General features: G+C 52.2%; 1 protein-coding gene across 1 annotated transcript; it reads left to right on the top strand.

The window, feature by feature from the left end:
* The first annotated feature begins 79 nt into the window (after window positions 1-79).
* On the top strand, window positions 80-23,933 carry TXNDC17 (thioredoxin domain containing 17). The gene is made up of 4 exons (XM_075333205.1): window positions 80-281; window positions 12,137-12,218; window positions 21,843-21,918; window positions 23,680-23,933. Exons 1-4 carry the CDS (start codon window positions 137-139, stop codon window positions 23,746-23,748), a joined length of 372 nt encoding a protein of 123 aa, XP_075189320.1. The 5' UTR covers window positions 80-136; the 3' UTR covers window positions 23,749-23,933.

Here is a 23,933-nt window from a genome sequence, read left to right as displayed (position 1 = left end):
ACTATTGAGCTTGGTGCCGTTATTAGGTGGTACTGGCCCTTTAAATGTAAAAGAAGGAAGTGAGTGTTCTCTGTATTCACTCAGTGTAGGAACGATCCGCCCCCTCCGGTCTCATTCAGTGCTGCGGTCTGCTGTGATGGAGCCGTACACGGAGGTGAAGGTGCGGGGCTACGAGGAGTACTGCCGGGAGGTGGAGAGACACCGGGGGAAGCCGCTGTTCTCTCTGTTCTGTGGTGACAAGAACGAGCAGGGGGTGAGCTGGTGCCCGGACTGTGTGCAAGGTACAGACCCTGCCAGCTATAGTCATGGGTAATGTCTGAGGACAGAGCGTGGGGGGCGACCGCTGCTGACTGACGGAGCATAGGGGGGGACGACCGCTGCTGACGGACGGAGCATAGGGGGGGGCGACCGCTGCTGACGGACGGAGCATAGGGGGGACGACCGCTGCTGACGGACGGAGCATAGGGGGGACGACCGCTGCTGACGGACGGAGCATAGGGGGGACGACCGCTGCTGACGGACGGAGCATAGGGGGGACGACCGCTGCTGACTGACGGAGCATAGGGGGGACGACCGCTGCTGACTGACGGAGCATAGGGGGGACGACCGCTGCTGACTGACGGAGCATAGGGGGGACGACCGCTGCTGACGGACGGAACATAGGGGGGACGACCGCTGCTGACGGACGGAGCATAGGGGGGACGACCGCTGCTGACGGACGGAGCATAGGGGGGACGACCGCTGCTGACGGACGGAGCATAGGGGGGACGACCGCTGCTGACGGACGGAGCATAGGGGGGAACGACCGCTGCTGACTGACGGAGCATAGGGGGGACGACCGCTGCTGACTGACGGAGCATAGGGGGGACGACCGCTGCTGACTGACGGAGCATAGGGGGGACGACCGCTGCTGACTGACGGAGCATAGGGGGGACGACCGCTGCTGACTGACGAAGCATAGGGGGGACGACCGCTGCTGACTGACGGAGCATAGGGGGGACGACCGCTGCTGACTGACGGAGCATAGGGCGGACGACCGCTGCTGACTGACGGAGCATAGGGGGGACGACCGCTGCTGACTGACGGAGCATAGGGGGGACGACCGCTGCTGACTGACAGAGCATAGGGCGGACGACCGCTGCTGACTGACGGAGCATAGGGCGGACGACCGCTGCTGACTGACGGAGCATAGGGGGGACGACCGCTGCTGACTGACGGAGCGTAGGGGGGACGACCGCTGCTGACTGACGGAGCGTAGGGGGGACGACCGCTGCTGACTGACGGAGCGTAGGGGGGACGACCGCTGCTGACTGATGGAGCGTAGGGGGGACGACCGCTGCTGACTGACGGAGCGTAGGGGGGACGACCGCTGCTGACTGACGGAGCGTAGGGGGGACGACCGCTGCTGACTGACGGAGCGTAGGGGGGACGACCGCTGCTGACTGACGGAGCGTAGGGGGGACGACCGCTGCTGACTGACGGAGCGTAGGGGGGACGACCGCTGCTGACTGACGGAGCGTAGGGGGGACGACCGCTGCTGACTGACGGAGCGTAGGGGGGACGACCGCTGCTGACTGACGGAGCGTAGGGGGGACGACCGCTGCTGACTGACGGAGCGTAGGGGGGACGACCGCTGCTGACTGACGGAGCGTAGGGGGGACGACCGCTGCTGACTGACGGAGCGTAGGGGGGACGACCGCTGCTGACTGACGGAGCGTAGGGGGGACGACCGCTGCTGACTGACGGAGCGTAGGGGGGACGACCGCTGCTGACTGACGGAGCGTAGGGGGGACGACCGCTGCTGACTGACGGAGCGTAGGGGGGACGACCGCTGCTGACTGACGGAGCGTAGGGGGACGACCGCTGCTGACGGACGGAGAGCTGGGGGGGGGCGCTGCTGACGGACGGAGAGCTGGGGGGGGGCGCTGCTGACGGACGGAGAGCTGGGGGGGGGACGCTGCTGACGGACGGAGAGGCGGGGCGCTGCTGACGGACGGAGAGCGGGGGGGGGGCGCTGCTGACGGACGGAGAGGCGGGGGGGGGCTCTACTGACGGACGGAGAGCGAGGGGGGGACCGCTGCTGACGGACGGAGAGAGCGGGGGGTGGGGAGCGCTAGCGCTGCTTTTTTTTTTTTAAAAAAAAATATATTATTTTCTTAATTATTTTGTATATACAAATCTCTTGTGCCTGTCCCCGGGTGTAGCGCTGTCTTTGCAACTACTGATTGTATACGGGCTGCACAGTGGCGCTGCAGCCGATCACTGTTGCTCGTGCCGTCTGATTTTAATATTTTTAATTCAGTGACAAAGAATTCATGTAAACAAAGTGGTAAAGTGTAAGGCGTTTACAATCAGTGGCTCTTGTGCGGTTCCGAGCCTGGAGAATCTTGTTTAGCACCTGAAGAATGTGACGAAGTTCCCACGGATCGCCGCCACATCATTAACATTAATCATTGGCGGAATGTCAGCGCTGATCCAGGTTTTCAGTTCTATTTTTCGGATCAGCTAATGTCCTCCAAAAGGAAAATGCTGGAGCACAAAGGTCATGAATGGAGGATTTGGGGAATATTTTTAGATTGACTTGTTTTTTCTTTAACATTTTTTTTTTTTTTTTTTTTTGAAGAGCCTGCGGGAGTCACAGTATTAACCACAAGCATTCCACAATAACTAATGGTTAGATAGATGCTCTGTATGTTGTGACTGATGAAGTAGAACCTCTAAAAAGAACTTATTTCCTGCTGCATGGATATTACTTGAAAAGTGTCAGCTGGGTGTAGACACCATGAGGAAATGTGGAAGAGTCGGCTAAGAGAACCTGATGTCAGCAATGCGTCACTTACTGGGCTGCTGGGTGCAGTTTTGCTACAATCCCAGATTTCTCTGCTATAGATGTAGCAAGGCTATAAATGCTGCGCTATGTATAACCACGCCCACGCCTGTTGATTGGCAGTTTTCTGTGTACACTGTGCATTGTGGGCAAGCTGCCAATCAGGTGTGGGCGGAGTTACACAGATTAGCTGGACTGTATGAGGTTTTCTCAGGCCATTGCAGGGACGCACACACAGGAGTGTGTATGTGTGGCTGCTGGCACAACCAATAGGGGATGTTATGTTCTCCATTGAATGTGCCAGCGAGTATGGGATTGACGTGGGCACCCCAGATTTGGATTACGGCAGACCTGGATTAGGAATTTGACAGGGAATTAAATTAGAAAAGGGGGTGTCTTTTGTGTTTAATTTCTCTTTTTATGTCTTTTATGGTTCAACTTTAGAGAATGTCAGGGGACATCGAAATGGGTTACGGCGGACCTTTTGTATTTTAATACATTTTTAAATAAATTGATCAACGAGGGATGGAGTTGGGGGGGTGGTGAAGGGTTGTTCTAATAAATAACAAAGTATTACTTTCAAATAATGGAATTCGTAATGGATAGACGCTCACCCATTACTAATACCAGGGCTTGATGCCAGCTGGCAATTCACTGCTTGCATCAACCCCATTCATTACCCCCTTTCACACCACACCAGGGCAACAGGAAGAGCCGGGCCCAGCGCCAGAATTGGAGCATCTAATGGTTTCGCCATTTCTGGGGCGGCTGCGGGCTTCTATTGTTAGGCTGGTAAGGGCCAAATAACCATGGACCTTCCTACTCTAGTAATATCAGCACCCAGTTGTCTGCTGTACCTTGGCTGGTTTAAAGAAAAAAAAAAATACATGGGGGGGGACCCCACATCAATTTCTTTCTTTTTTTTTTTTTTTTTTTTTTTTTTTTTTTTTATAAATCAAATAATGGAAAAAAAAAAAGTGAGATCCCCCTCTATTTTTCATAACCAGCCAAAGTACAGCAGATAGCTGAGGGTTGCAGCCTGCAACTGCTGCTGTTCCTGTGCTGGATATGAAAAATGGTGGGGGTGACCACGCGTCTTTTTTTTTTTTTTTTATACCAAAAAATAATAAAAAAAATGAACCAGCTGTCAAAGCTAGCTATCCCTGTATCTATCGAGCGATTTTATTTCTTTCTATTTATATTAGCTATATATCAATTATCCGATCATATTTTTTTTTCTATTTTAAGAAAATGCATTAACAAAAACATGGTAAAACCCGTGTGTTCTTTCATGATTTTTTTTTGGGCTACAAGTGGTGTTTGTGCTTCCCTGCAATGACCTAAAAAGACCTCATAAAGTCAGGGGGCACTCTCAGCAGTGTGCGTGTGTCTGCAGGGGCAGTGACATCACAGGGTCAAGTGAGTTCATTCACTTGACCCCGTGATGCCACTGCCGTGTGATATCGTGACTGGGTCATGGAGCACTGACGTCACGGGGTTAGGTGAGTCCAGTATTACCTTGCCTCACCTGAACCCCCGCCGTGCGATCCGGTGCCGAGTTTGCGGGTCGCTCAGTAGTGACGTCATGGGGTCAGGTGAGATGAACGCTGCTGTCCTGTTCTGCAGCTGATCCGCGTCCTCTGACCAGCTGTTCCTGGGGGCCGTCTCCACTTCTGTTGTGACCGCGCGCGCTCCCACGGTTACAACAAAAGCAGAAGATGCGAGGGTGCATGCATTGCCCTCACATCGGCAGCAAGTAAAGCATAACGTGAGGTCACACTATCTTCACAAAGATGGCGCCGGAGATGAGCGCTATGCATAGGCACCAACTCCAGTGCCATCTTAGTGAAGAAATTAGTAAAACTCTTCTATAATGGAATTTGCATAAATAAATGATGGGGTGGAAATCAATATCAAAACCCAGCTATTAGATATTCGGCAGCTGCTGCCAATCAAAAAGCTGTACGTTTCTGTAACTTGCCTGTATTTCAAAAACTATACATCCGATCTCACAACTAAAGCTATGTATAGAATCCGCATGATTGCACCAGTATCGCACAGGCTGTAGTTTATATAGGAAAATCCTGGTGATTGGCGCTCTTTAAGTGAACTTCACTTGGTTTAATCTTCTTTTTTTTTTTTTTTTCCTTCTTTCTTGGAAATGTGGTTTAGGCTGCATGCGCACGCTGCTTCTTTTTCGTGTTCACAAACTGCAGCCAAAACTGCACCTTGTCAGAGAGAGCCTGGAAATGTCACAAAAAATGTAGGTGCTTTTTTGGTGCATTTTTGCTGCTTTTTTGGTGCGTTTTTGGCTGCAGTTTTGTCAACAATTGTTTCATGTATTTTTCAGTTCAAACAAGCCCATAAAGCTTGTTGAATTGAAAAAAAAAATTAGAAATAAATAAATAATTAAAAAAAACTGGCGTGCGGTCCCCCCCAATTTTAATGCCAGCCAGATAAAGCCATACGGCTGAAGGCTGGTATTCTCAGGATGGGGAGCTCCACGTTATGGGGAGCCCCCCAGCCTAACAATATCAGTCAGCAGCCGCCCAGAATGGCCGCATCCATTAGATGCGACAGTTCTGGGACTGTACCCGGCTCTTCCCGATTTGCCCTGGTGCGTTGGCAAATCGGGGTAATAAGGAGTTATTGGCAGCCCATAGCTGCCAATAAGTCCTAGATTAATCATGTCAGGCGTCTATGAGATACCTTCCATGATTAATCTGTAAATTACAGTAAATAAACACACACACCAGAAAAAATCCTTTATTAGAAATAAAAAACACAAACACATTCCCTCATTACCAATTTATTAACCCCGACAAACACTCCATGTCCGGCGTAATCCAGCATGCTCCAGCGTCGCATCCAGCGCTGCTGCATGCAGGTGACCGGAGAAGCAGCAGACACAGCCGCTCCGGTCACCTCCATGCAGCTAATGAAGGCAGCCGCGCGATCAACTGAGCTGTCACCGAGGTTACCCGCGGCCACCGCTGAATCCAGCGGTGGCCGCGAGTAACCTCAGTGACAGCTCAGCTGATCGCGCTACTGCGTGGAGCCGGCGGCAGGAGCGTGGAGCCGGCGGCAGGAGCGTGGAGCCGGCGGCAGGAGCGTGGAGCCGGCGGCAGGAGCGTGGAGCCGACGGCAGGAGCGTGGAGCCGACGGCAGGAGCGTGGAGCCCGGGACTTTCAGTGGCGGCGGCGGGTGGCGGTGAGAGGGGTCCATCATCTCCCCTGTGCGTGCACGCTGGGGACCGCGGTACTTCGGGGAACACGTGGAGGACGGGACTAACGGCGGCGGCAGCGAGAGGGGGATGGACGTTAGCAGCTGAAAACATTGATTTTTCCCTCTCGCTGCCGCCGCTGCTGATAGTCCCGTCCTCCACATCATCTCCCCTGTGCGTGCATGCTGGGGACAGTGGTACTTCGGGGAACACGTGGAGGACGGGACTATCAGCGGCGGCAGCAGCGAGAGGGAAAAATCAATGTTTTCAGCTGCCAATGTCCATCCCCCTCTCGCTGCCGCTGCTGATAGTCCCAGTCCCGTCCTCCACATCATCTCCCCTGGGGACAGCGGTACTTCGGGGAACACATGGAGGACGGGACGGGACCACTTGCCTGACCTCACTTCCTGACAAATCACCTGCGTTTTTGCTAGCAAAAACGCAGGTAAAAGGCAGGTAAAATGCACCACTTTTGATTAGCATGCATTTTTCCTGCGTTTTTGATGCCCTCATTGATTTCAATGGGTGACAAATGTTGACAAAAACGCAGGAAGAATGAACATGCTGCATTTTTTTTGTCACAAACTTTTGACAAAAAAAACGCTGACAAATAAACTGCAATGTGCGCATGACAAATCTGACTTCTCATAGACTTTGCTGGGAAGTCAGATATCAGAAAGTTCAGCTGACAAAACTGCAGCCAAAAAAGCAGCAAAAAAGCAGCGTGCGCATGTAGCCTTATGCCTTGTGCGCACTAGGCGTTTTTGCCGCGTTTTTAGCGGCGTTTTTTACCGCGTTTTTGTGCTGAAAACGCAGTGACATTGCTTCCCCAGCAATGTCAATGGGTTTTCATAAGTGCTGTCCGCACACAGCGTTGTTTTTTAGCTGCGTTTTTGTGGTGACCACAAAAACGCAGCATGTCAATTATTTCTGCGTTTTTCACCCATTGAATTCAATGAGACGTTAAGGGTATGTGCGCACTAGGCGTTTTTTTCACGCTGCGTTTTTATGTGCGTTTTTGTCTACAAAAACGCACCCGCGACTAAAAAAACGCGGCAAAAACGCATTTGTTTTTGCCGCGATTTGGTGCGTTTTTTGCTGCGTTTTTAATCAGTGCACAATGCCATTAAAGATTGTTGATGAAAAAAAAAAAAAGGGTCTGATGTCATTTCCTTCTTCAAAATGTTCATTGTATGCAGGAGAGCAGACAGCTGCAGAACTAGTGTATGCAGGAGAGCAGACAGCAGCTGCAGAACTACAAGTCTCAGCATCCTCCATTCACTAGTGTATGCAGGAGAGCAGACAGCAGCTGCAGAACTACAAGTCTCAGCATCCTCCATTCACTAGTGTATGCAGGAGAGCAGACAGCAGCTGCAGAACTACAAGTCTCAGCATCCTCCATTCACTAGTGTATGCAGGAGAGCAGACAGCAGCTGCAGAACTACAAGTCTCAGCATCCTCCATTCACTAGTGTATGCAGGAGAGCAGACAGCAGCTGCAGAACTACAAGGCTCAGCATCCTCCATCCAGGACTGTATGCAGTTTTTTGCCCAAAAAGAAAAAAAAAATGACATGGGCTTCGCTATATTTTTGTATGCTAGCCGGGTACAGCAGGCAGGTACGGGCTGCCCCCAACCCCCAGCTGCCTATTTGTACCCGGCTGGGAACCAAAAATATAGAGAAGCCCTTTTTTTTTTTAATTATTTCATGAAATAATTAAAAAAAAAAATGACGTGGGCTTCGCCTAATTTTTGAGTCCAGCCGGGTACAACTAGGCAGCTAGGGATTGGAATCCACAGTGCAGGGTGCCCATGCTTTCTGGGCACCCCCACTGCGAATTGCAGTCCGCAGCCACCCCAGAAAATGGCGCTTTCATAGAAGCGCCATCTTCTGGCGCTGTATCCAACTCTTCCAGCTGCCCTGATGCCGGGTGGCTAGCCGGGTAATAATGGAGTTAGGGCTAGCTGTATATTATCAGCTGGCCCTAAGCCCGAAATTCATGGTGTCACGCCAATATTAGACATGGCCACCATGAATTTCTAGTAATGATAAAAAAAAACCACAACACACAGAAAAATATTTTTATTAGAAATAAAACACAACACAATTAGTGACTCCATCTTTATTGAAATAAACCCCCCTCCGCAGTAATCCTGGGTCAGGGTCCCACGCCGTCCAATCAGGATCCAATATCATCTGATCGGTTGCTGGAAGGCAAAGCGATCAGATGATGTCAGGTTAAACTATGTGAATCCCATCACACATCAGCTGATTGTATAAAAGCCGGTTATACAATCAGCTGATGCATCAGTGCAAAAAAAAAAAAAAAAATAATACTCACTTAAGTGCTGTGCTGATTACCGGCAGCTCCTGGAGCGATCGATTGGACAGGAGTCTGATCCTGTCCGATCGCAGCAGGAGCTGCCGGTAATCAGCTGATGAAGTCCCCTGACGGCAGGATCAGCTGATAGCCGGCCGGGCGCGAAAAAGCCGGCGAGACTACGATCAGCTGATGCGTCAGGTGACTGCATCAGGTGATCCACCGCCAGGTCCTGCAAGCAAGGTCCTGCCCCGGGGAGACTGCACACAGCCAGAGCGGCGGTACCGGGAGGAGCTGGGAGCGGGCATGGCACCGGGACCCTGCAGACAGGTGAGTATATATGACATTTTTTTTTTTCTACTGTTCACTTTGGTTTTCGCCGCTGCCTCCACCTCCCGCCCAGACATGGCGCCGCACGGAGCTGACATGCACAGGACGGGAGGTGGAAGCAGCGGTGACGGTACCGGGAGGATTCCTGCTTCTGTGTTTACCAGCAGAAGGAATCCTCTTCCTGTACACGTCACTGTAGTACCCACCCCTTGCGTTTATAGCTGCGTTTTTAGTCATAGAAACGCGGCTATATGCGTTTTTCATTGCGTTTTTAACATCTCATTGAATTCAATGGGTGAAAAACGCAGTGAAAAACGCAGAAATAATTGACATGCTGCGTTTTTGTTGTCACCACAAAAACGCAGCTAAAAAAAAACGCTGTGTGCGGACAGCACTTATGAAAACCCATTGACATTGCTGGGGAAGCAATGTCACTGCGTTTTCAGCACAAAAACGCGGTAAAAAACGCCGCTAAAAACGCGGCAAAAACGCCTAGTGCGCACAAGCCCTAAAAATGCAATGAAAAACGCATATAGCTGCGTTTCTATGACTAAAAACGCAGCTATAAACGCAAGGAGTGGGTACTACAGTGACGTGTACAGGAAGAGGATTCCTTCTGTTGGTAAACACAGAAGCAGGAATCCTCCCGGTACCGTCACCGCTGCTTCCACCTCCCATCCTGTGCATGTCAGCTCCGTGCGGCGCCATGTCTGGGCGGGAGGTGGAGGCAGCGGCGAAAACCAAAGTGAACAGTAGAAAAAAAAAAATGTCATATATACTCACCTGTCTGCAGGGTCCCGGTGCCATGCCCGCTCCCATCTCCTCCCGGTCCCGCCACTCTGGCTGTGTGCAGTCTCCCCGGGGCAGGACCTTGCTTGCAGGACCTGGCGGTGGATCACCTGATGCAGTCACCTGACGCATCAACTGATCGTAGTCTCGCCGGCTTCTTCGCGCCCGGCCGGCTATCAGCTGATCCTGCCGTCAGGGGACTTCATCAGCTGATTACCGGCAGCTCCTGCTGCGATCGGACGGGATCAGACTCCTGTCCAATCGATCGCTCCAGGAGCTGCCGGTAATCAGCACAGCACATAAGTGAGTATTATTTTTTTTTTTTTCTTCTACTGATGCATCAGCTGATTGTATAATCTGCTTTTATACAATCAGCTGCTGTGTCATGTGATTCACGTAGTTTAACCTGACATCATCTGATCGCTTTGCCTTCCAGCAACCGATCAGATGATATTGGATCCGGATTGGACGGCGCGGGACCCTGACCCAGGATTACTGCGGAGGGGGGTTTATTTCAATAAAGATGGAGTCACTAATTGTGTTGTGTTTTATTTCTAATAAAAATATTTTTCTGTGTGTTGTGGTTTTTTTTTATCATTACTAGAAATTCATGGTGGCCATGTCTAATATTGGCGTGACACCATGAATTTCGGGCTTAGGGCCAGCTGATAATATACAGCTAGCCCTAAACTCCATTATTACCCGGCTAGCCACCCGGCTTCAGGGCAGCTGGAAGAGTTGGATACAGCGCCAGAAGATGGCGCTTCTATGAAAGCGCCATTTTCTGGGGTGGCTGCGGACTGCAATTCGCAGTGGGGGTGCCCAGAAAGCATGGGCACCCTGCACTGTGGATTCCAATCCCCAGCTGCCTAGTTGTACCCGGCTGGACTCAAAAATTAGGCGAAGCCCACGTCATTTTTTTTTTTAATTATTTCATGAAATAATTAAAAAAAAAAGGGCTTCTCTATATTTTTGGTTCCCAGCCGGGTACAAATAGGCAGCTGGGGGTTGGGGGCAGCCCGTACCTGCCTGCTGTACCCGGCTAGCATACAAAAATATAGCGAAGCCCATGTCATTTTTTTTTTCTTTTTGGGCAAAAAACTGCATACAGTCCTGGATGGAGGATGCTGAGCCTTGTAGTTCTGCAGCTGATGTCTGCTCTCCTGCATACACTAGTGAATGGAGGATGCTGAGACTTGTAGTTCTGCAGCTGCTGTCTGCTCTCCTGCATACACTAGTGAATGGAGGATGCTGAGACTTGTAGTTCTGCAGCTGCTGTCTGCTCTCCTGCATACACTAGTGAATGGAGGATGCTGAGACTTGTAGTTCTGCAGCTGCTGTCTGCTCTCCTGCATACACTAGTGAATGGAGGATGCTGAGACTTGTAGTTCTGCAGCTGCTGTCTGCTCTCCTGCATACACTAGTGAATGGAGGATGCTGAGACTTGTAGTTCTGCAGCTGCTGTCTGCTCTCCTGCATACACTAGTTCTGCAGCTGTCTGCTCTCCTGCATACAATGAACATTTTGAAGAAGGAAATGACATCAGACCTTTTTTTTTTTTTTTTTTCATCAACAATCTTTAATGGCATTGTGCACTGATTAAAAACGCAGTGAGCAAAAACGCAGCAAAAAACGCACCAAATCGCGGCAAAAACGCATGCGTTTTTGCCGCGTTTTTTTAGCCGCGGGTGCGTTTTTTTAGACAAAAACGCACATAAAAACGCAGCGTGAAAAAAAACGCCTAGTGCGCACATACCCTTAGGCTTTTCTTATCCAGATGTTTTATTCTAATTTGTCATTTGTGATATTTTGAAAAAGCACCAATTTTTACGCAATTGTAATTGCATTTTTTTTTAATTTTATTTTATTTTTGCAGTTGAAGATTTAATGTGAAACCTTTTGAAGGATCATGGTACCTTTTTGGCCACATTCACATGTTGAATATTTGAGTTTTTTACCTCAGGATTTGCAGCCAAAACCAGAAGTGGTGCCCGCGTCTCTATTATACTTTTCCTCTGATTGTCCCACTCCTGGTTTTGTCTTGGGCTGTGTGCGCACAGTGCATTTTTGTTGCAGATTTGGTGCAAAGAGCATCATTTGATTTTGTGCCTAACGTATCTCCCCACTTGCACCTCTTTGACGAATTTGGCACATAAACCGGCAACCACTGTGACAAGTCAAAAAAAAAAGTCACTTCAGAAAACCCCCCCACAAATGTTGATTCGGGGGCTTGGTGTGATGTGTTCTTGGCTTTCTTGAAGCCCCTCAGGAGGAGAGGTGACCGGACGTTACAGTCCAAGCTGTGGACGTCTTGTCTCCTCAGTGTAGCTGAGCGCACCTGTTGTGTTCTGCCGATAATCGGGGCGGCGGGATGTGTGAGGTGGCTCCTCGGATGGGCCCCGGACCTGACCCCATAGCTTCTGTAGCATCGCTCCGTTATCTGAGGCGTCACTGCCTGTGCTGCTCTGCTCCTACACAACATGTAGAGTAACAGCGGATATAAGGGGACCCACCTGGATAACCGGGTCACTGAAGGCCGCGCTCTGTGTTACATGTTAGCTGGTATACATTTTTTTTTTTTTTTACCATATAATTAGACTTATTGGGGCTGAGGTTTTATATTTATTCCCTATATTTCGTTTTCTAGCTGAACCAGTTGTGCGCAAGGAGCTGACACATCTTCCTGAAGGGGCCGTGTTCATATACTGTCTGGTAGGAGAGAGAGCCTAGTAAGTAACACTCATATCACTGATTCCTGCCAGCTATAGCTTTATGTCCTGTAGGCTTAAAAAATAAAATGGCGGTTACACTTTATTTCATAAATCAATAGTCCACATGAAAATAAACAACTCTGTAATATTTCTTAGGCAAATCTGGTTCTTCCTCTGCCAGAATTGATCAGTTATTATCAAAACTCAATTCTGAGGTAAAATTTGTATTCAGTGAAGACTTTCCCATTACTGAGAGGAGATGGTAGATGGGGCTGATGAGATTCTATGTAGATAAGAGTGGGGCGCTGGAGGCAGGGGAAGGTGTTGGAGGCAGGGGGAGATGGAGGGGGGAGGAGCTGATGGCAGGGGGAGATGGAGGGGGAGGAGCTGGTGGCAGGGAGAGATGGAGGGGGGAGGAGCTGGTGGCAGGTGGGATGGAGGGGGTTGAGCTGAAGGCAGGTGGGATGGAGGGGGGTTGAGCTGAAGGCAGGTGGGATGGAGGGGGGTTGAGCTGAAGGCAGGTGGGATGGAGGGGGGTTGAGCTGAAGGCAGGTGGGATGGAGGGGGGTTGAGCTGAAGGCAGGTGGGATGGAGGGGGGTTGAGCTGAAGGCAGGTGGGATGGAGGGGGGTTGAGCTGAAGGCAGGTGGGATGGAGGGGGGTTGAGCTGAAGGCAGGTGGGATGGAGGGGGGTTGAGCTGAAGGCAGGTGGGATGGAGGGGGGTTGAGCTGAAGGCAGGGGGGGGATGGAGGGGGGAGGAGCTGAAGGCAGGGGGAGATGGAGGGGGGAGGAGCTGAAGGAAGGGGGAGATGGAGGGGGGAGGAGCTGAAGGCAGGGGGAGATGGAGGGGGGAGGAGCTGAAGGCAGGGGGAGATGGAGGGGGGAGGAGCTGAAGGCAGGGGGAGATGGAGGGGGGAGGAGCTGAAGGCAGGGGGAGATGGAGGGGGGAGGAGCTGAAGGCAGGGGGAGATGGAGGGGGGAGGAGCTGAAGGCAGGGGGAGATGGAGGGGGGAGGAGCTGAAGGCAGGGGGAAATGGAGGGGGGAGGAGCTGAAGGCAGTGGGAAATGGAGGGGGGAGGAGCTGGAGGCAGGGGGAAATGGAGGGGGGAGGAGCTGGAGGCAGGGGGAAATGGAGGGGGGAGGAGCTGGAGGCAGGGGGAAATGGAGGGGGGAGGAGCTGGAGGCTGGGGGGATGGAAGGGGGTGCTGAGCTGGAGGCAGGGGGGATGGAGGGGGGTGCTGAGCTGGAGGCAGGGGGGATGGAGGGGGGTGCTGAGCTGGAGGCAGGGGGGATGGAGGGGGGTGCTGAGCTGGAGGCAGGGGGGATGGAGGGGGTGGAGCTGGAGGCAGGGGGGATGGAGGGGGGTGCTGAGCTGGAGGCAGGGGGGATGGAGGGGGGTGCTGAGCTGGAGGCAGGGGGGATGGAGGGGGTGGAGCTGGAGGCAGGGGGGATGGAGGGGCGGAGGTGGGGGGGCGGAGCTGAAGGCAGGGGGGATGGAGGGGTTGGAGCTGGGGGCAGGGGGGATGGAGGGGGCGCAGGTAGGGGGGCGGAGCTGAAGGCAGGGGGGATGGAGGGGGCGGGGATGGAGGGGGGTGCTGAGCTGGAGGCAAGGGGGATGGAGGGGGTGGAGCTGGAGGCAGGGGGAGATGGAGGGGGTGGGGCTGGTGGCAGGGGGAGATGGAGGGGGTAGAGCTGAAGGGAGGGGGTGGGGCTGGTGGCAGGGGGAGGAGCTGATGGCAGGGGGGGAGGGGGGATGGAGCTGGAGGCAGGGGGGATGGAGGGGGTGGAGCTGGAGGCAGGGGGGATGGAGGGGGGTGCTGAGCTGGAGGCAGGGGGAGATGGAGGGGGGTGGGGCTGGAGGCAGGGGGAGATGGAGGGGGTGGGGCTGGTGGCAGGGGGAGATGGAGGGGGTAGAGCTGAAGGGAAGGGGTGGAGCTGGTGGCAGGGGGAGGAGCTGGGGGGAGGGGGGATGGAGCTGGAGGCAGGGGGGATGGAGGGGGGTGGAGCTGGAGGCAGGTGGGCATGGAGGGGGTGGAGCTGGTGGCAGGGGGAGATGGAGGGGGGAGTAGCTGAAGGCAGGGGGAGATGGAGGGGGGAGTAGCTGAAGGCAGGGGGAGATGGAGGGGGGAGTAGCTGAAGGCAGGGGGAGATGGAGGGGGGAGGAGCTGAAGGCAGGGGGAGATGGAGGGGGGAGTAGCTGAAGGCAGGGGGAGATGGAGGGGGGGGGGGAGCTGGAGGCATAGTTCTGCCTCCTCCTCCTCCTCGCTTTTCTAGCTCCATACCGCGTTTCACCCTACAATAAACCCTACCCATAAAATAAGCCCTAGCGGATTTTCCGAGGCAAAAAATAATATAAGACAGTGTCTTATTTTCGGAGAAACAAGGTAGAATCTCAGTTCTGATCAAGAAACAAACTTCTCTGATAAGTTATTACAGAGTTGCTTATCCCCATGTGTACTACTGATTTATGAAATGAAAATGACAATTGCACTTTAATGAAGACCTGTCACCAGATCAAAAGTGGTAATGTTTTTGCTTTCATCCTATTTCGGCTGTTCCCCTGACTAACAAGTATATCTGTCCACCATTGATCTGGAGATGAGATCTATGGGACACATTTACTTTATCTAAATATCTCTGAAATTGCACTGACTTCCATACAAACAATGGCAGTTCTGCCTTATATATTCTGCCCTAAAATAAAAATAACCAAGAAACACTATATTTTTATTTTTTTTCCCCCCTGATCACTGTGACCTCAACAGACCGAGTACTTGTCACAGCTGAATCTCTACACATTTGTATACATGTATGTAACCCTGTACATTAACACATATCCTTGTCCTGCACAGTATGGTAATGGCCCTGTGCACACTGGTCTGTAGTTAGCCGAGCTGCCGCCTTCAGCAGGACCTGCCCACCATCTAATGGGGCTCCTGACTTTCCTGACAGATGATGATGGAGGAGAGGAGACTGGGCAGTGAGTGCCGCCTTCCTCCTAGACTCTGCTGATGGAGGAGCGTGTGACCAGACATTACCGGCCTGGTGAGATGCTCCTCCATTAGTAGACGTTCTTGGTACAGGAGCTCTGTGCATACTGAAGATGGCAACACAAACAAGTGCAGGAGGAGGACCTGCCTTAAGATCATGACACATTTCTTAAAGGGAACCTGTCTGGTCCAATATGCACCCAGAACCACGAGCAGTTCCGGGTGCATATTGCTAATCCCTGCCTAACCGACCCTGTATACACTAGCATAGATAAAGAGAGCTTTAGAAAAAGTATTTCTAAAGATCTTTTACCATATGCTAATGAGCGGGGGGATTAGTCCCCTTGGCATTAGTTCCCGGCCAGTCGCCCCCATTAACATGTTAGTACACCCCTATGGGTGTGCTATCATACTAATGAATATGCTGCTTCACACGATGATCTTACTCACCTCTCCACTGTCATTGCGTCTGACAGGGGATTTCGGCTCAGTGCGCATGACCCCGAAGTTTGGGTCATGCGCACTATGAAACCGGGTGTACGCATCTTGGCTTCAAAGTAAAGTAGTGCGCATGACCCAAACTCCGGGGTCATGTGCACTGAGACGAAATCTCTGGCGGCGGAGAGGTGAGTGAGATTATCCTGTGATGCTGTGTATTCATTAGCATGATAGCACGCCCACAGGAACATACTAACATGCTAATGGGGGCAACTGGCCGGGAACTAACACCCAGGGGGCTAGTGCCCTCGCTCACTAGCATACGGGAAAAGATCTTTAGAAATACTTTTTCTATAGATCCCTTTTATCTATGCTACCGGATGCAGGGATGGTTAGGCAGGGATTGGCAATATGCATTCAAAAGCAAAAAGGGAACCCCAATAAAATATGACTTTTAATCTTATTTAAAAAGTCAGAGACCAATTCCCAAACAAACATACAGTGGCACCTTGGTTAACGAGAACAATCCGTTCTGGGACTGTGCTTGTTAACCAAGTTACTCGTTCAGCAAAGCAAGATTAACCATAGGAAATCATTGCAATGCAGACAATTTGTTCCACAACTTGTTAAATGTCCCATCCTGGTCTTCTATTCTATCATTATATACACACACACACACACACACACACACACACACACACACACACACACACACACACACACACACACACACACCTTACCTTTCGTTCCTTCGCCGCCCTCCTGGTTCTTGTAGTTCGCCGGTACAGAATGTGTATCTAGTAACCATCGCGACCGATGCTGGAGCTTCCGCTGCCAGAGCATTGATGTCAAAGGCAGGAGCCGCTTGCCTATGATTGGTCAGCGCGCTGCCTTTGAGTAGCGGCTGACAGAGGAAGTTCCTCCCTCGTCACGATGGTTACCGATACACATCCTGTACCGGCGAACTAAAAGAACCATGAGGCCGGCGATGGAACGGAAGGTAAGGTGAGCATATGATGTGTTTGTTTGTGTGGAAAGCAAGAGCGGGTTAGAGCGAGGTGGAGGTACGGAACCGGAAGTGTGTGCGGTGAGTATTTTGCTCGTACAGCAAAGCTTCCTCGTAAACTGAGTTACAAATTTACAGCAAGTTTTGCTCGTTAAGTGAAATACTCGCTAACTGGGTTACTCGTTAACCGAGGTTCCACTGTATATCGGTAAAGTGCCGAAAGTGTAATAGGAAATGCTCAGAGGGAGGATGAGGATCTTTTCTGCACCTCTAGTTTGACTTCTTAGGGAGGCTCCTGCATTGGCGGTCTGCTCCTTGCTTCTCCCCTGATGATCCCCTGGTATCGGCGAGATGAAATGCGTCATGACGTCTTCTTAAGGTACCGTCACACTATAGCGACGCTCCAGCGATCCCACCAGCGATCTGACCTGGTTAGGATCGCGGGTGCGTCACTACATGGTCGCTGGTGAGCTGTCAATCAGGCAGATCTCACCAGCGAGCAGTGACCAGCCCCCAGCCAGCAGCGACGTGTGGAAGCGACGCTGCACTTGGTAACTAAGGTAAATATCGGGTAACCAAGGGCTTGGTTACCCGATATTTACATTTGTTACCAGCGCACACCGCTTAGCGCTGGCTCCCTGCACTCCTAGCCACAGTACACATCGGGTTAATAAGCAAACCGCTGTGCTTATTTACCCGATGTATAGTCCAGCTACGTGTGCAGGGGTCAGGGAGCCGGCACTGGCAGCCTGAGAGCTGCGTACGCTAGTAACTAATGTAAATATTGGGTAACCATGAAAGGGCTTCCCTTGGTTACCCGATATTTACCTTGGTTACAGCTTACCGCAGGCTGCCAGACGCCGGCTCCCTGCACATTCAGATCGTTGCTCTCTCGCTGTCAAACACAGCATGTGTGCTTCACAGCGGGAGAGCAACGGCAAAAAAATGAACCAGCACTGTGTGTAACGAGCAGTGATTTCACAGCAGAGGCCAGATCGCTGCTCAGTGTCACACACAGCGAGATCGCTAATGAGGTCACTGCTGCGTCACAAAAACCGTGACTCAGCAGCAATCTCACTATGTGAGAAGTACCCCTTAGAACAACATCTCTAAGATAGATAAGTAGATAAGTCTGTTTGGCTCACCATCTGATTGGGATGGAGGGTCTCCATATATTTCAAGTGGTGTTTTTTGTGCTGTGCAGGCCCTATTAGGGTTATGCAGGGTTTCCCGTCGGTGAAGTGAATGGGGGCGCCATAACCCTAGGGCAGGGGTGGGGAACCTGCGGGCCGTATGCGGCCCGCCATGACCTTTTCTGCGGCCCCCGGGCACATTCCACAGTCCACAGAGCTCGGGAGGCAGCAGCGTCTTGCTTGCTGCTGGCCCTTTAAACCCTGTATGGCTTACGTCCTCATGCTAGCGTGAGGACGTACTTTGTGGGTGGAGTAAGCGCTCAACTCGCTCTTTTTCCACAGAAGAGAAGCTACTACCTCAGCGTCCGACAGGTGTGTTTGTGCTCCCATGCCTGTGTGTGCCCCTGCACATCCCCACTGCAGCCTGTGCTCCGTGCAGCGTCCCATCCACCTTGCGCATCCCCACTGCAGCGTCCCGTCCTCCTTGTGCATTCCCACTGCAGCCTGTTCTCCGTGCAGTGTCCCGTCCTCCTCGTGCATCCCCACTGCAGCCTGTGCTCCGTGCAACGTCTCATCCTCCTTGTGTATCCCCACTGCAGCCTGTGCTCCGTGCAGCGTCTCATCCTCCTTGTGTATCCCCACTGCAGCCTGTGCTCCGTGCAGCGTCCCGTCCTCCTCGCGTATCCCCACGGCAGCCTGTGCTCCTCACTCTCCCCCCCACGGCAGCCTGTGCTCCTCACTCTCCCCCCCACGGCAGCCTGTGCTCCTCACTCTCCCCCCCCACGGCAGCCTGTGCTCCTCACTCTCCCCCCCCACGGCAGCCTGTGCTCCTCACTCTCCCCCCCCCACGGCAGCCTGTGCTCCTCACTCTCCCCCCCCCCCCCCCCCACGGCAGCCTGTGCTCCTCACTCTCCCCCCCCCCCCCCCCCACGGCAGCCTGTGCTCCTCACTCTCCCCCCCACGGCAGCCTGTGCTCCTCACTCTCCCCCCCCACGGCAGCCTGTGCTCCTCACTCTCCCCCCCCACGGCAGCCTGTGCTCCTCACTCTCCCCCCCACGGCAGCCTGTGCTCCTCACTCTCCCCCCCCCCCCCCCCACGGCAGCCTGTGCTCCTCACTCTCCCCCCCCCCCCCCCACGGCAGCCTGTGCTCCTCACTCTCCCCCCCCACGGCAGCCTGTGCTCCTCACTCTCCCCCCCACGGCAGCCTGTGCTCCTCACTCTCCCCCCCACGGCAGCCTGTGCTCCTCACTCTCCCCCCCCACGGCAGCCTGTGCTCCTCACTCTCCCCCCCACGGCAGCCTGTGCTCCTCACTCTCCCCCCCACGGCAGCCTGTGCTCCTCACTCTCCCCCCCACGGCAGCCTGTGCTCCTCACTCTCCCCCCCACGGCAGCCTGTGCTCCTCACTCTCCCCCCCACGGCAGCCTGTGCTCCTCACTCTCCCCCCCACGGCAGCCTGTGCTCCTCACTCTCCCCCCCACGGCAGCCTGTGCTCCTCACTCTCCCCCCCCACGGCAGCCTGTGCTCCTCACTCTCCCCCCCCACGGCAGCCTGTGCTCCTCACTCTCCCCCACGGCAGCCTGTGCTCCTCACTCTCCCCCACGGCAGCCTATGCTCCTCACTCTCCCCCACGGCAGCCTGTGCTCCTCACTCTCCCCCACGGCAGCCTGTGCTCCTCACTCTCCCCCACGGCAGCCTGTGCCCCTGTGGCCTCCACACTGCTGCCTATGCCCTTGCGGCCTCCACACTGCTGCCTGTGCCCCCTGGTATGTCAGAACCCCTAGCAATGTCCTTATATTTCTCCCAGCCCTCCCAAGTGATATATAATCCTCCCCAGTGATGTCTAGTCCTCGCAGCCCTCCCCAGTGATGTCTAGTCCTCGCAGCCCTCCCCAGTGATGTCTGGTCCTCCCCAGCCCTCCCCAGTGATGTCTGGTCCTCCCCAGCCCTCCCCAGTGATGTCTGGTCCTCCCCAGCCCTCCCCAGTGATGTCTGGTCCTCCCCAGCCCTCCCCAGTGATGTCTGGTCCTCCCCAGCCCTCCCCAGTGATGTCTGGTCCTCCCCAGCCCTCCCCAGTGATGTCTGGTCCTCCCCAGCCCTCCCCAGTGATGTCTGGTCCTCCCCAGCCCTCCCCAGTGATGTCTGGTCCTCCCCAGCCCTCCCCAGTGATGTCTGGTCCTCCCCAGCCCTCCCCAGTGATGTCTGGTCCTCCCCAGCCCTCCCCAGCCCTCCCCAGTGATGTCTGGTCCTCCCCAGCCCTCCCCAGTGATGTATTTACAGCAGTCCCAGCTGACACAAACGTGGAAAAACAGTTGTGAGAAGCAATAAGATCAATATTGAATAATATAGCCGCACCAAAAACAAGAAGCTTTAGCCGCCACGATGAGTTAATTGTTTGACTAAGTATAGCAGGGTAATTTTAAGTTGATAGTTTTGTGCGGCCCCCGAAGGTTGGTAGAAAATTCCAAATGGCCCTCGGCATTAAAAAGGTTCCCCACCCCTGCCCTAGGGCGTCATACCCTCCATTGCTAGGTAGGGAGAGGCTGACTAGGGCTGATTTAGGGCCTGTCTGTGTGATCATCCTCCCTCCGAGCATTGGCTATTACACGTTCGGTACTTTATATATGTTTGTTTGTGAATTGGTCTCTGACTTTTTAAATAACACGATTAAAAGTTATATTTTATTGGGGTTCCCTTTTTGTTTTTGAACGTTTACTCCCCCATTTTTCATTGGCTGCGGCCTGGTTATACATTAGTAATATGTACACAGAACTGCTCGTGGTTCTGGGTGCATATTGGCCCTGACAGGTTCCCTTTAAAATGAAGTGATCAGTCCCATTAACTATGTGGTTTTAAATAAGAGGCATGTTGTGTTTTAAAGGGAACCGGACAGCGATTCAAACAACATAAGTCAGATTAGTTTATTCAGAAACTCTGCTGAATTTCAGAGAATACAGACTGTTAAATGCCATCTGTGGATTTTGCTTCTCAGATAACTAGTTAAGGAGGCCAAAGAGCTTCTCCCCAGCCCGCTGTCATAGATACACACTTTTAGTGAGAAACGTGAATATGGGGAGAGACTTGTCACTCATGGTGGCGGGGCGGGGGAAAGTCATCAAGGAGCAGCCTCATGAAATTGAATGCCCAAAATACTATTGAAAATGTGGTCCTGTCATTGGTTATAAACGAAAAACAACTACTAACACATCTGGTCTAGTTTAAAGGGAATCTGTCATCAGGTTTTCGCTATGTAATCTGAGAACAACATAATATAGGGGCAGAGAACCTGATTCCAGGGATCTGTCACTTCCTAAACAGTTTTCTGCAGTTTTAATACAGTCGGTGTATTCTCAGCAGATGATCCTTGCTGGACTAGGTATCTTGTGCAAGCTAGTCCAGCTCCTATGTGTAATCCCACCCCCCTACTGTTTGACAGCTTGCTGACAATGCACATTGTATACAGAAATCTGCCAATCAGTGGTGTGGTTGGGGTTATACAGGGCTCAGCATTCAGAGCTCTGCTACTTCTACAGCAGAAAAAATGAGGACTGTATCAAAACTGCAGCAAGCAGCTCAGTAAGTGACACATCGCTGGAAACAGTGGCTCTGTCTCTAAATCATGCTGCTCTCAGATTACATAGCAAAGACCTGCTGACAGATTCCCTTAACATAATAAAATATTAGATTTCTTAGTTAAAAAGGGGTTGTCTGGTTATATTATACTGGATGGCCAGATCAGTAGGTCGGGGTCGAGGTTATAATATAATGGATGGCCAGATCAGTAGGTCAGGGTCGAGGTTATAATATAATGGATGGCCAGATCAGTAGGTCGGGGTCGAGGTTATAATATAATGGATGGCCAGATCAGTAGGTCGGGGTCGACACCCCCAGCAATCAGCTGTTATTAGCTCCAGCCAGATTTATACATCAGTGTGTCAGCTGCCTCCGAGTGCTGCAGGTCTTTAGTGTTATGGGTCTGGAGAACTCTCTGTTTTCTGTATAGAAACAGTCTACTCAGTCTCGGGGCTAAGGTGGCTCCTGTCGCTTCTGACCATGTATTTTACATTTTGTTTTGCAGCTGGAAAGACCCAAACAATGAGTTTAAAAGAATCTTAAAACTGAGCGGTGTCCCCACCCTCCTCAAGGTGGGAACGGTAAGTGTTGTGTCTCCGCAGTTTGGTAAGGATTGTAGACGTGAGCGCGGTCACACCAGTTCAGGAGTCAGCAACTCGCCACTATAATTATTGGGGGTATATACGAAATGCCAGAAAACTCCAAGCTGATCCTCAGGAAATCCTCTGTATGCGAATTAACTGTGGCCAATGTGGCTATTCCGCCTGCTGCAGGAGCGCTGTAAGGCTGTGCCCACGGGACTCTGTACCCACGGATATATCCGCAGGTACGTCCGCAGGTTTCCCGCAGCTGCTCCCCGGAATCCGCAGCTATCCATAGCTGCGGTATTCCAGCAAAATAGCGGCGGTAAACTTGTGGACATTCGTGCGACTTACCTGCGGAAGTCCCAGCCTCTATCTCCATAGTGGAAGGCCGGGACTTCCGCAGATATTTCCGCAGGAATAATTGACATGCAGTTACATGCGGCTGCGGGACATCTGCAGCGTATTCCGCAACCGCACATACCGCAGCATGGACACAGCACTCCTCATGTCCCATAGGATAACATGGGGAGTGTCTGTACTTGCTAAAACCAGCGGATTTATCTAGAAAATACAGATAAATCCGCATGTTTTCCGCGGCAAACTCCGTGGGTACAGAGTCCTGTGGGTACATAGCCTAAGAGCAGTGTCCGCACCCTGCACAGTCACAAAACGTCAGCACTGGATTTTTCCAAGTGTCAAAATAAAATTCTGCAAGCGAGGTATGGATTTAATAGAGTTGCAATAATCCTTCAAATATGACTAGAGATTTTTTAGCCAAACCAACCTCTGACAAAATGAAGAGGCGCCATCTGCAGGCGGCTGTGAGTGTTTGCTCATCAGTAAAGTGCAGGGTATTGGTTACTGGGGTAAAAGGCCTCCGGTGCAGCACGAAGGGAAATTCTGCTGTCAAAGTTAGAGGCAATGTTTCCTTAAAAAAAAATATTTGCAAATTAGCTGTATTCTAGAAGGAATAAAATTGTTGACAAGTAATGACCTATAGGTGGCACTAAAGAGTTTGTTTTGTTTTTTTTCCTCTCCTTCTGGAGGGGAGCTACGGTATTTTTTGTTTTATAAGACGCACCCCAAATGTAGGGATAAAAAAAGGTAAAAATAAAAATGGGGTCCATCTTATAATCTGGTGTTCTCTTACTGGAGGGGGGCAGCAGTGGTGGGTCACAGGTGGCAGAGGTTGTGCTGCCAACCGCGGCGGGTACGTGGTGTCAGCGGCGGTCAGTGGCGGCAACCGTGGCGGGTGAGTGGTGGAGCAGGCTTGTGCGGTGAGTGTCCCAGTCTGTCCGCTGTCTCAGTTCAAATGATGGCGCCTGGAGTGGCAGATGGAGCTCTCATCCAAGAGCTCCATCTGCGCACGTGCTGACTCCCGGCGCTATCATTTGAAACTGGGACCGCTCACAGACTGTGGGACACCTGCTGCACAGCCACACGCACGCAGGCACAGAGAGGCACCCGGACGCCCGCACGCAACCACAGGCACCCGGTCGCCAGAACTCACCCGGTCGTCGCACAAACAATTCCCCCTGGTAAGCTATATTCGGATTTTAAGACACACCCCTCATTTTCCTCCCAAATTTTTGGGAGGAAAAGTGCGTCTTACAATCTGAAAAATACAGTAATTTACAAACCTTACGTGTGCCCAGGGTGCCATTGCTTGTGCGTACTTTTACACCAGCTGAGTCTCTGCAAGGACAATGTGTGTTAAGCTTAGGAAGACAAGCCCCTAAAAATGGGTTTTATTTACAGCCGCAGAAGCTGACAGAATACGAGTGCCTCAAGTCTGATCTGATCCAGATGCTGTTCTGCGAAGATTAAACTCTCCTTGGACAGTACCTTTTGTATTTACTGTGTAGACAAGGAGGGCGATGAGTGTTCATCCGAATATATCAAGGCTCAGGCTGAAGATGGACGGCGCTAAGTTCTCCACATTCCAAGACTTCACCCGGTTGTACGTCCACAAGACCCTATCAAATGCAATAAAACTGCTTTTTGGTTATGTA

This window comes from Anomaloglossus baeobatrachus, chromosome 2 (genome assembly GCF_048569485.1).
Source record: "Anomaloglossus baeobatrachus isolate aAnoBae1 chromosome 2, aAnoBae1.hap1, whole genome shotgun sequence".
NCBI classification, from domain to species: domain Eukaryota; kingdom Metazoa; phylum Chordata; class Amphibia; order Anura; family Aromobatidae; genus Anomaloglossus; species Anomaloglossus baeobatrachus.
Note: the sequence above shows the minus strand (reverse complement) of the source record. Positions and strands in the feature narration are given on the sequence as shown.